This window comes from Abrus precatorius, unplaced genomic scaffold (assembly GCF_003935025.1).
Source record: "Abrus precatorius isolate BTA unplaced genomic scaffold, Abrus_2018 Scaffold11, whole genome shotgun sequence".
Taxonomy (NCBI): Eukaryota; Viridiplantae; Streptophyta; class Magnoliopsida; order Fabales; family Fabaceae; genus Abrus; species Abrus precatorius.
In genome coordinates, this window is record NW_020874303.1 from 17598162 (window position 1) to 17610869 (window position 12708).

At 35.7% G+C, this 12708-nt stretch overlaps 1 protein-coding gene across 1 annotated transcript; it reads right to left on the reverse strand.

Annotated features, from left to right (window-relative positions):
- Positions 1–1066: 1066 nt before the first annotated feature.
- On the reverse strand, positions 1067–12456 carry LOC113855245 (coiled-coil domain-containing protein SCD2-like). Its single transcript, XM_027486799.1, has 15 exons — positions 12345–12456; positions 11792–11867; positions 11600–11641; positions 11449–11511; positions 11213–11256; positions 11079–11106; positions 10647–10721; positions 10443–10553; positions 10301–10361; positions 10054–10176; positions 9864–9982; positions 9534–9603; positions 8021–8061; positions 1981–2107; positions 1067–1265 (listed from the first exon to the last, which is right to left on the reverse strand). The coding sequence occupies exons 1-15, from the start codon at positions 12440–12442 to the stop codon at positions 1126–1128; spliced, it is 1218 nt and encodes a 405-aa protein (XP_027342600.1). The 5' UTR covers positions 12443–12456; the 3' UTR covers positions 1067–1125.
- Between the last annotated feature and the right edge of the window lie 252 nt (positions 12457–12708).

Genomic DNA, 12708 nt, shown 5'->3' on the forward strand with positions numbered 1-12708 from the left:
TTGACTCTCAAACACAATTTCCACTCTCACCTAACACCCACATGATTCAAGGTTTATTCTTCATGCTTGGGGGAAATTTGTGTCACAACAACATGCTGAATATATATTTAAAATAATGTAGAACGGTAGAAGTGGTTAGAAAGACCTTTTGGAGCAGCGAAGTTGGATAATGTGTTGGAGAGTGAGAGCAAAACCTATTATCTGCTTTTGGATAGTTGCATAGTAAAGTAAGGACTTAAAGTTTTACTTTGTTCACTCTTTTTGTTTTCTAACTTGTGCAGAAAAGGCTGATCCACTTTTCCCTATTTAATTACACAGGTTTTCCTTCTTTTTATGATCTGGGGTGCTGTCACCCGCCACTGTTGGCGTCGACCAAGCTGAACCAGGTTAGAGAAAGGGATTGGTACAAACTTGATTTGAGCACCATGGTACCACCTGAACAAATATTCAGAATCGTTAATTCGTGTAATGTTATGTAGAGTATCCAAGTTTTCCGAAAAGAAATCACGCTCACTAGAACGGGTCCAGTGATCAAACAGCTAAAACAACTTTAAAATTATATTATTACTGTATTCTTATTATTTAAAAGAATAAAGCATTTCCAGTTTTTATTGTTTTTAGTAAATATTTTACGTTTTTTTTTTTTTTTTTTTGTGCATCAAATGTATCCTCTAGCCAACAGCACGGCCTAGAATTGGACCTTAATTAGCATGTTGAAACAGCTTGAATGTTAAGTTTTTAGTTAACAACATATATGACTACCTTAATTAGCATGTTGAACCAGCTTGGATGTTAAGTTTTTAGTTAACAATATATATGACTAGGAAAATTTACATTAAAATCCCAAAAGCGAGAGTAACGGCGTCTAATCCTTTGGCGTTTCAATTTTACGACAAAGGAGTAAGCTGGGATTCTGGAACTGCAAAATTCAATTAAAAGGCTGAAGAAAAATTCAGTCTCATAAGGTGAACAGAATCCAATGTCTCTCCTGCAGCGTAAAGATTCTTAATTCCGTTGTATAAGACCCCAAAAAAATGGTGCGCAAAAGAAAAACACATTGAAAAAAAGAAACCAATAATATGCACATAAGACAAAGAATCAATCCACAAATGAAGGACTCCCACTTCAGGATAATGCTTCCGACTCGGTGGAAAGTTTATGATTGGCAAGTGCTAACGCTGGACGCGGATCAATTTCTTTCCGAGAAACTTCCCAAAGTTGCTGTTCTATTCCCAGCTTCCTCAACTCCAACAAACCTCGCTCAACTATAGTGAAGCAGAGTGCGTCAGCTTGAAGTTCATAAACAAATAAACATTCAAGTTTATCTAAAGCAATAACTTCACCATCTCTAATTGCACCTGACCAATGGTGTTCTGGAATATATGAAAGAACGGCAATAAAGCACACAATAGCATGTAGGAGAAACCTAGTAATCCTACCCTGATTCAAAGTAATATTATTTTCACGTCCGAAAAAAAAAACACAAAAATTGGAGTTGATTTTTGTACTTATGATTAGAATGTGAGTACCATTACTCATTTCCATAACTGGCAAGAAATCCAGGAAATAATGCAGGGAAAGTAATGAAGAAAAATTTCCTATATGGCATTATGAACCATGGAGGAAGCTTCCTCTGACAACATTTTTCCAATCAGCACACAATTCCTAAACCAGGTATCCTAAACCAGGTATAAAAACAATTTGGTAAGAGGGAAGAACAAAGTCTCATGTACTTTCAGGACTGTTTAATTTTAACTCAGGAAAATGCGAACGACTACTTTGAGGGCACTGCCCAGGGAAATAAAAGAAAAAATATTTAATGAAAAGGAAAATATTTATTAAACTGAAAATAAATAAATAATTTCAAAATTTTAGGTAATTGGAAGTATTTAATAGCATGTTAAGACATTGGTCGGTAAGATCCTTTGTTTAATCTCTTTAGCACTACAAAAGAAGATGACAAGAATAAAGAGAGTTTACCGTTGACAGCATCAAGTGAAGTTGGTGACTGCTCACTGCGGCTAATCCAAAACTGAAGCCGCTCTTCTGCAACATCTTCTTCCACACCATGGACTAAAGCTCTTCTCCAAAAATAAGTTAACCAAGCCTGAAAATATTTGTGGTTTATAAATTAAGGTCTAAGGATGTTAAATTATATATGCATGCGATATAATTCAAATTAAACTATATTTTACATTCAACTCTAAACAAAACAGGTCATCGAAAATGCATGGTTACTTATTTTTAAGATTGAGAAAACACTATTAATAAACTCTTTAACACACCCTCTGTATTAACTAAAATTCATTGAAAATCAGCTTAATTATGTGCTCTTACTGTTAATTTAATAATTCTCACTTACATTATATAGTTTTTAATAAATTTCAATCAATAACAATGAAAGTGTTAAAAATAGTATATGTTAGGTACCGGAGTAACTGAGTAATATCATATAGCTAAAATAGAGATGAGAAAAGAGGAACTGAACACAGTAATTTTACGTGAAAAACCTTCAACAGATGAGGAAAAAATCACGGGCAAGACCAGAGAAATAATTTTACTAAGTAAAAGAAATATTATACTTTCTCTCTAATTTACAAGGAGAGAACAATGACACTCTCTCTTGAAAAACAAGAAAAACTCATTCACTAGGAACACTTCACAGGAGAATACTATTTTATTTCTCTGTATTTTTCTCTCTATATACTAGGTATTGTTTCTAGTAGGATTACACTCAATGGTGTTGGATGCACAAAATGAACGAAGGAAACTTGCTATTTATATGCAAAGCTTCAGCCTTTCTTTTTCCAGCAATAAATGCCACCGAAAGGCATGCAGAAGTTTTTGACAAAACATGCAGCAATTTTTGACTTTTGCTATACATGATGTAAGACTAACAATTCTCCCACTTGAAGATTATGATTAAGCTAATCATATCTTCACACATTACAATTTTATGTTGAATCCAAAATCATCTCCCACTTAAAGTCACTTTTGTGATCTTTTCAAAAAAAAAAATTTTCTTCTTGCCATTTCCTGCTGCAATTACGTTTCTGATAGGTCATAGGAGGACCTGCACCATTTAAACTTGTCAGTATTGATTGACTTTGTCATAACATCTGCTAGGTTATCTTTTGTATGAATCTTTTGTAGATCCACACTTCCTTCCTTCACTACTTCTCGAACAAAATGATATTGCACTCCTATATGTTTTGTCCTGGAATGAAAAGCTGGATTTCTTACAATGTGCAAGGCACTCTGATTGTCACAATACACTGTAATCTTTGGTTGCTTGTGCTCGAGTTCTTCCAATAATCTTTGTATCTAGATTGCTTCCTTGCATGCCTGAGTCGCTGTCATGTATTATGCTTCTGTAGTAGATAAAGCTACAATAGATTGTAATTTAGATAACCAACTTACTGCTCCTCTTGCAAGTGTAAACACATAGCCTGTAGTAGATTTTCTTTTATCAAGATCACCTGCAAAATCAGAATCAACATATCCTCTGACAATAAACTCTAATCCTCCAAAACATAATACAGCACTGGAGGTTCCTTTAACATATCTCAGGATTCTTTTTACAGCATTCCAATGCTCTTTACCAGGATCTGCCATGAATCTACTGACTGTTCTCACTACTTGTGCAATGTCTAGTCTAGTACAAATCATGGCATACATAAGGCTTCCCACCGCTGATGCATACGGTACTCGAGATATTTCCATCCTCTCTGCTTCATTGCTAGGACCCATATTTGAGGATAATTTATAATTGATAGGAAGAGAGGTAGAAATTGGCTTACAGTCTTGCATGTTGAAGCGCCACAAAACTTTCAATAAGTAATTCTTCTGAGAGAGCCAAACTTTCCTATCTTTTCTGTCTCGGTGAATTTGCATCCCTAAAATCTTGTTTGCTGGTCCCAAGTCCTTCATATCAAACTTCCTAGCCAATTGTGCCTTCAATTTCTGGATTTGATCTTTGTTGGGGCCTACAACCAACATGTCGTCCACATACAACAGTAAAATGATAAAAGTATCATCATCAAACCTCTTGTAGTATGTACAATGGTCTGAACACAGTCTATTGTATTTGAGGCTCATAATGAAGAAATCAAATATCTTGTACCAACATCTTGGCGCCTGCTTTAGACCATACAGAGATTTGGTTAACCTGCAAACCAAGTTTTCTTTTCCTTGTTCTTTAAAGCCTTCTGATTGGAACATATATATTTCTTCTTCAAGTTCTCCATGAAGAAAAACAGTCTTTACATCTAACTGTTCAAGATATAAATCAAATGTAGCACACATAGCTAGGACTACTCTGATAGTGGTAAGTCTAACCACTGGAGAGAAAATCTCATTGAAATCAATGCCTTCTTTCTGAGCATATCCTTTGACCACTAGTCTAGCACGATACCACTCCACTTGATTATTGCCATCTCGTTTGATCTTGTAAACCCATTTGTTTCCAATGGCTTTTCGACCTTCTGGAAGTGTTACAAGTTTCCATGTCTTTTTTCTATGTAAGGCTTCCATTTCTTCCTGCATTGCTGCCATCCACAGAGAAACATCTGAACTGCTCACAGCCTCTTGAAATGTTGACGGTTCTCCTTCTTCTGTTAGAAGACAATATGCATCGTGGCTTGCCATCACATAGTCTGAGTGTCAAGATAGTTTTCTTGTCTGACGTGATGATTTTTGAACTTCTCCATCATCAACATTATCTGGTTCTTGTTCTTCGTGTTCTGGTTCTGCTTCAGAAGAATCATCTTCTCCAGACTTTCTATCTATCTGCACAGTAGTAGCTTCTTTAGAAGTGCTATCATTTTTCTACTCACCTTGCAGTTCATTATCTGCAAAAATTACATCTCTGCTGACAATAACCTTGCGGGCAGTGGGATCCCACAGGCGATACCTCTTAACACCATCAGCATAACCCAAGAATATACATTTCTTGGATTTTGGATCTAGCTTTGTTCTTTCCTGGGTGTTGTACATAACATACACAGGACAACCAAATACATGTAGAGAAGAATAATTTGCTAGCTTTCCTTTCCACACCTCCATTGGCGTCTTAAGACCAATAGCAGTTGATGGTGACCTATTTATCAAGTAACAGACAGTTTTGACTGCTTCTGTCCAGAAAGACTTGGCTAGACCCGCAGTCTCCAACATAGCTCTTGCCTTCTCCAGGAGAGTTCTATTCATCCGCTCTGCTACACCATTCTGCTGAGGTGTATGTGGCACTGTGAATTGCCTCTGAATACTCTCTTGCTTACAAAATGCAATAAATTCACCACTTGTATATTCTCCTCCATTGTCTGTCCTCAAGCACTTGATTTTCTTACCAGTTTCAAGCTCCACTTGTGCTTTGAACTCCTTGAATACTGGAAATACATAAGACTTCTTCTTGATTGGGTACACCCATAATCTCCTGGAATGATCGTCAATGAAAGATACAAAATATTTTGCTCCTCCTAGGGACATTTCTGGTGACTCCCAAACATCATAATAAATCAAGTCTAATATATGTTTGCTTCTAGTAGTAGACTTATTAAATTTCAATCTATGCTACTTACTAGTCACACAATGCTCACAAAAAGATAAATTTACCAATTTGAGCTCATGAAGGAGATTGCGATCTGCAAGAATCTTCAAGCCACGTTCTGACATATGGCCCAATTTATGATGCCACATCATCGTCATTTCTTCTTGACTAGTTGAAGCAACTAATGCATCTGCTGTCTGCAATGTATCTCCTAGAAGCATGTATAGATTAGCAGTAATCTTCTCTGCTTTCATCACTACTAAAGCACCTTTCACCACTTTCAAGATCTCACCTTCAATATGGGTCTTACAACCGAGGTCATCTAATTGCCCTATAAACAATAGATTTTTCTTCAATCCCTTCACATGGCATACTCCCTGAATTGTGCAAATAGTATCATCATACATTTTCAATTTGACAGTACCAACTTCAGCAATTTCTAAGGCATTATCATTTTCCATGTACATAGATCCTTCCAAGATAGGCTCATAAGTGCAAAACCAGTCTCGTTGTGGAGTCATATGCCATGTCGCTCCTGAATCCATTATCCAAACATCAGTGAGTTGTCTCCCTCCTTTAGAACTGATTGCTGCTTCGCTATACATGATTTCTCCATTATCAGAGGTACTAGCAACACACCCTTGAGATGTACTTGCTCCAGAAGACTTCTCTGGATTTTTCTTGTTATACCAACAATCTTTCTTCAGGTGCCGCTTCATGCCACAACTGTAGCATTTAAAGTTCTTCCATCTTCGGGACTTTGATCTACTATGATTCTGGCTCCCACCGGGGCCACGCTCCGTTGATCTTCCTCTCGTCATCGTCAAGGCTTCCACTTGCTTTGAACTTTCTTTACTATCTTCTTTATTTTTGCGTCTGGATTCTTCTTCAAGAATGGCTCTAGCGACATCATCAAAGTGCAAGCAACCAACAAGATTATTATTTGTTATATTGATGATGAGTTGATCATACGAATCTGGTAAGCTCTGAAGCAGAAGTTCGGCACGCTCATTTTCTGGTATTGTGAAATTTGACGCTGTAAGCTGAGCAAACAACGTATTCAGATTGTTGATGTAGTCCGTTACTGATGTGGACTCACTCATCCGAAAAGTATACAACCTCCTCTTCAAAAATATTCTATTGTGAAGTGATTTCACCTCATATAGTTTGATGAGAGTATCCCAGATCTCCTTTGCAGTATCCTTTTCTGCAATGCTTGACAAAACTGAATCTGTCATTGCTAAGTGCAAGGTAGAAACAACGTTGTTATCTATTTCTTTCCACTTTTCATCGGTAATGTCGGCGGGTCTACCTTCAATTGCTGCTAAACAAATTTTTCTTTCTCAAAATTGCCTTTATCTTCAATTTCCACAGAGAGAAGTTACTCCCACTGAATTTCTCAATCTCAAATTTCACCGTCATTTTTAACTAAACCGGTTTACACAAATTTACCGTAAATAGTACAGTATACGTGAACAATATTGTATATTTTTACCGCGCACCAGAATAATTCCAGTATACGTTAACAATCACTGTAAAAGTATACAACCACATCGTGAATAGTAACTGTAAATAGTATTGCAGCGTCAACAATCAAGGATGATTTTCTAACAACAAGGAATTAATCTTTTCTGATGTGAAAAATTAGACTAAGCTGCAACCACAGAGCATACTAAGAATATCCTACCGAACCATTGGCTCTGATACCACTGTTAGGTATCAGAGCAACTAAGTAATATCACACAGCTAAAATAGAGATGAGAAAAGAGGAACTGAACACAATAATTTTACGTGGAAAACCCTCAACAAATAAGGGAAAAACCACAGGTAAAACCAGAGAAATAATTTTATTAAGTGAAAGAAATATTACACTTTCTCTCTAATTTACAAGGAGAGAACAATGACACTCTCTCTTGAAAAACAAGAAAAACTCATTCACTAGGAACACCTCACAGGAGAATACTATTTTATTTCTCTGTATTTTTCTCCCTATATACTAGGTATTGTTTCTAGTAGGATTACACTCAATGGTGTTGGATGCACAAAATGAACGAAGGAAGCTTGCTATTTATAGGCAAAGCTTCAGCCTTCGACAATAAATGCCACCGAAAGACATGCAAAAGTTTGACAAAATATGCAGCAATTTTTTACTTTTGCTATACATGATGTAAGACTAACAGTATATAAAAAATAATGTTTCTAACACAGTTTTTTAAGATTTCATCTTGAATATTGTCATTCTAAGAGTAAAAACAAACAAAAACAAAGCTCCATCAAGATAAAATATTTCCGATTTTATCTAGTCAATTAGGCGCAATTTTGTAGGAGTATCCGATTTAGAAAACTTGTTCCTTCTTTGCATCTTCTAAACATGAGACAACTGCCAGTAGATATGAATGTGCTATTTCTTTTACATAACTTTGGCAAAGAACAGTGAGTCAAATGTCAGAATCTTCCAAGTATAAGCCAACTTACCTCTTTGAAAAGAACATCTTCTGTTTCCTCGTCACTTAACTCTGGATGAAACCCAGAACAGAAAATCAACGAAGAATCATCAAGGTCGCATCTGTATTATCTATGTAATATATTAACGAAAATAAAGGCTCTGGCTCACTTACACTATAGTCCCCAAATAAACACATTCTTGAGTCAAGTCGCCTGATTTTTTTAATTGTTACAGTCAAATCTTTCTGCCAATTGTCCTCTACCTAAAACCCACAAATTCTCGTTTTCTACAAAAATATTTGAAGGTTTATGAAATGATTTGAAATGTTTAAAAACCAAAAATTTAGTGAAATTTTGATTAAGTTTGAGGGATACATGAAGTGAGGTTACGGTTTCAAAGAGGGAGAAAATTTGGGATTCTCTGATTTTCTAAGTGAAATCTAATGTTAAGATAGGCGTTTTGAGGGGTGAAGATTTAAAATGGAAACACTCAGTTAAGTTTGTGGCAATTTTTTTTGCAAAGAATGAGGATTTCTGGGTTTTGGGTAGGGGAAACTAATGAAAAGACAGTAACAATTTAAAATTGGGTGATTAAATTCGAGTAAAAAATTACTATCGTACAAAAATCACATGATAGCTACATTAAATGAATCATAAGTGAAAATAATCCAAACAGAAATATGAACATTGGCCTCATACATGAAGCCTATATCCCAAAGAAAAGCACCCTTAATTTATAGGTTTACGCTTTACACGCTCCACTCAAAGGTCTTTACTGTCACACGCCCTTATAATATGACCAATTAAGTTTTTCACATGCTTTGCTGTATACGTTAAACCTGGGGTTGGGTGAAATACTGTCATTTTTATTTCTTTTCATTTGTAGTTGGCATGGGGTGATTTCATTTTTTTCGTTGATAGATAGTGAAAATGATAATAAACCGTGAAATTTACAATTAGAAGTGCCATCGTCCAACATAGATCACACGGCCATCATATATCTAAAAGAAATAGCTCGTTTATGTTGTCTTAAAGTCAATCCCATCTTACCCTTTATAAAAGGATAAAAATACAGAGATTAGAGATGCGATTAAGAAAATATGTAACGACATATGAATTATAAAAGACAAGTAGAGAAATCCAACAATGCATTTGTACAAGACATACACACAATATTTTACAGGTTTGTATTCTTACAAGCTCAAGGAAAGTAAAGCAAATCAGATTAAACACAAAAAAAATTATTGCTTACCAAATGCTTCCACAAATTCGGGATCACCAAGTGATGCGGAATCTAAAAAGAAATGAGTAAAAATGTGAACAATATTAATAAAATCATATTCTACTTACATAAGCCCAGTTCAACATGACCACAATAAAAGTTAAACACTACCTTAACCAAGATCAGTTAGTATGGTGCAAAGTAGCACTAACAGCTGGTTGACTACAAAGTCACAGATCAAATGAAAGAATAGTGTATACCAGTTTGATTAACAAGTACAAAAGTTGAAATTTAATGATACAAGATGATGAATTAATATACCTGAAATGGACTGCCGAATAAAATGTGGGCTCCTATATTGGGCTAATGCAAGCACAACAGCATCCTCAACCTATAAACAATCAAATTTTGTCAAAATATTCATCGAGGAGGAAGATAAAGGATGAATAGATCACCCAAAAACCAAAAGAAAAAAATGACGTCAAATTTCGACCAAACACATGATATTAATAAATTTTGGTTTCTTGATGTTCCATGCTATGAAAAGAAAATTATAGGCCTTAACATGTTTTGTCCTATCTTAAATGTCTGTGGTATTAAAGAACTGAACACAAAAACAAAGCATTAAATTTAATAATATTGATGGAGAACCTGTAGTGAAGAAAGCTCCCTCAAACCCATCTCAACAGAAAGCATGCTTTCGATGTTTCCTTCCCCAGTGAGATCACTCAAATCACGAACAGGATTGTTCCTATCTGAATCATCAGCACCTGATTCATGCCCTTCAATTAGACTTCACGGTTTAAGAGAAAAAATTCAAAATGAATTGGAGTATCAATACACTCACTTTTGTTCCAAGATTCCTTCTTAGCCTTCTGTCCAGAAGAAGTGACAAATTCAAAAGGAAGAGGAGCTAGAGAAGACCAATATTCATGCTTGGACAGTGCTATATCTGCACATATACCTATAAAGCGAGGAAGAATAATTATAAGCATCCTAACGTTAATAGGCAAACAGAGATTTTGAGAAAAATGCTATGCTAAGTTTTCTTTGTCTGTAGACAGTAGAAAGCAACAGCTATTTGGTACCAAGTTTTACTGCAAGACCCCAGTAGCGAGCAAGCCAGCATCTTTTTAGAACAACTACCTCCTGAAATACAGACACGAAATGAATTGAAACTAACGGCAAAAAAGATACCTGTTAGTTTTCATTTTTTTGGAAAGCACAAACCATTTCTTCTTGGGTAAAAATCATTCTCTGTGTCATTGTATTCAGAGCCTTTACTTCAGCTTCAGCTTCTTGCTGTTGTTCTATAGCTGCTGCAGCATCATCTTTTAGGTTCTGGTAGTAAAAAGACAAGTTATAATTTAGACCAGAGAACAAATGGCAGACCAGTCATATATTACAAATTAATTCGTAATTCTTCTAAATCACCCGAATTTCCACACGAAGGACTTTCATATCTGCATCTCTCCGATCCTGTGTTTGTTTTGCAGCCTTGAAAGCAACCTGTAACATAAATAATTAGTCCAAAAACAGAACACTAAGTTCCAAAGAACTAGCATTGATGAGCTTGTCGCTCAAAACCTACAATTGAAGGGGGGGAAATCTGTTGCCGGGTACAGAGGTTTAGGTATAAAAAATTTTAGAGATCATCATGTAACTGGCTGCATAACTACCTCCTATTCGTGGTCCTTTACACAAATATGCACATAGCGCTTCATGGTAAAGCAGGAAGACTTTTTTTCAAGATTAAAATTAGAAGAGCTTAATAGGAGGCTATTCAGCTTGGGGGATCACAGAACATGAAATTTCAATCATCATCATTTCATATTTCTGTGGAATCGAATATCCATTTCAGCATACCTCTCTTTGACGCAAAGCAGCTTCTCTCCTGCAAAAATACCATTAAATAATAATAATAATAATAATAATAATAATAATAATAATCCCAAGAGAGAAGTTCAACCAAAGGAGAAGGATCTTTAAAGCAAGTTTACCTTCTCAAGGCTTCCTGGGATACACCTTCACCAAGAGAAGCAACCTGCCACAAGCAAAATGATATAGATATCAGCAAACTCAACATATGGAGAAACAACGATGGGTATACAGTAATCTTAGTTCCAACATTTGCACATTGTTGCTCATAAAAGTATAGTAATTCAAAATCTGATGTTGATATTGGTACTACTCTTTATTAGGTTTTAAAGTTTAGTTACTATCTAGCAAGATTCACCTTTTTCTCAAGCTCCCTTGCTCTAGCCTCTGCTTCCTCACGTCTTTTCTCTGCATGTCTTAGCTGTAAATATATCAGGCATGTGTGTTCAATTCAGCATGAAATAACATGGTAAAAAAACCCAGCTTTGTTTGGGTGAAAAGGAGCATACCTTTTCTATTATAATTTCATTCTCTTCTTCCAACATATCGATCTGCAATATCAATATGAATCAACTTCAAAACTAATCCTCGAGGATTACAATGCAAAATCTATGCAAATAAAGCTCACAAAATAGCATATAAGGAGAACCAGTCATCAGATTTAGTTTTCAGACACAAATTAATGCAAATAAATATTATACTTCATCTCGTAGTGCAGAAACTTCACGCTGATAGCCTGTGTCTTTTGAGTTAAGTTGCCTAATACCTGATGGAAACCTGAATTTGTAACAAGTGATTTAAATTCAAAGAAGCATGAGTCACCAATATTACCATGGCCGATAAACTAGAATTAATTTACGCATCACTATATACACAGACACAAAGATACAGATAGGTGTACGACTTTAATAAATAAATATGGGTTGAGCTCATAGACATACATCAAAAGGCGTAAATTACATATACATCAAAAGGGTAACATTGATCAGCTTAAAGACAAGAGCCCATGTATTTGACCTCCTTGTGAAATTCATTAGAACACATGCAACATGAAGACCATAAGTTAGGGATTGGGACCTCCACCCGTTAGAGAGGTTGGTGCCACTAGAAGTCTAGAACTACAGATCCTCTAGAGTTACACAGTTTCAGCAGCCTTGTTCTTTCAAATTATGATAAACTAGCCATAAGGCATAAACTTATTCCGTGTTACTTCAGCTTTCAAAACCATAAGAAATGAAAAGAACATGTTACCACCTGCCTCTACTTCTATTGGTAGAAGGATCAATTGGAGGTATAGCCACTGGCATTTGAAGAGTGGATTTACGGGGTTGCACCACTGTTGGTGAGCTCATAGACACTGCCGATCTTCCAGCTGATGTTGATCGTACTGAATGATTATCCTCTGCAACGTTCCAACCTAACTAATAAAAACATCAAAATATATTAGCCTATCAGAAAACTAAAGAGACCAATTGAAGAATCCATAATAGCCAACACTCAATTACAATCTTCATTTACAGCATCAATTAAAATTAACCATGAATCCACCAAATATTACTATCACCAGCATAACTGAATTCAAGCTTCACCACCTGCCTAAACTTAAATTCAAAAGCAA

Excerpts from the sequence above, each read along its gene's own strand:
- LOC113855245 (XM_027486799.1), bottom strand. The coding sequence starts at position 12,442 with ATGAGCTCACCAACAGTGGTGCAACCCCGTAAATCCACTCTTCAAATG. Across the intron at positions 11,868-12,344 it reads ACCAATAGAAGTAGAGGCAG|GTTTCCATCAGGTATTAGGC; the intron begins GTGGTAACATGT and ends TTACAAATTCAG. Across the intron at positions 10,722-11,078 it reads CTGCTTTGCGTCAAAGAGAG|GTTGCTTTCAAGGCTGCAAA; the intron begins GTATGCTGAAAT and ends TTTATGTTACAG.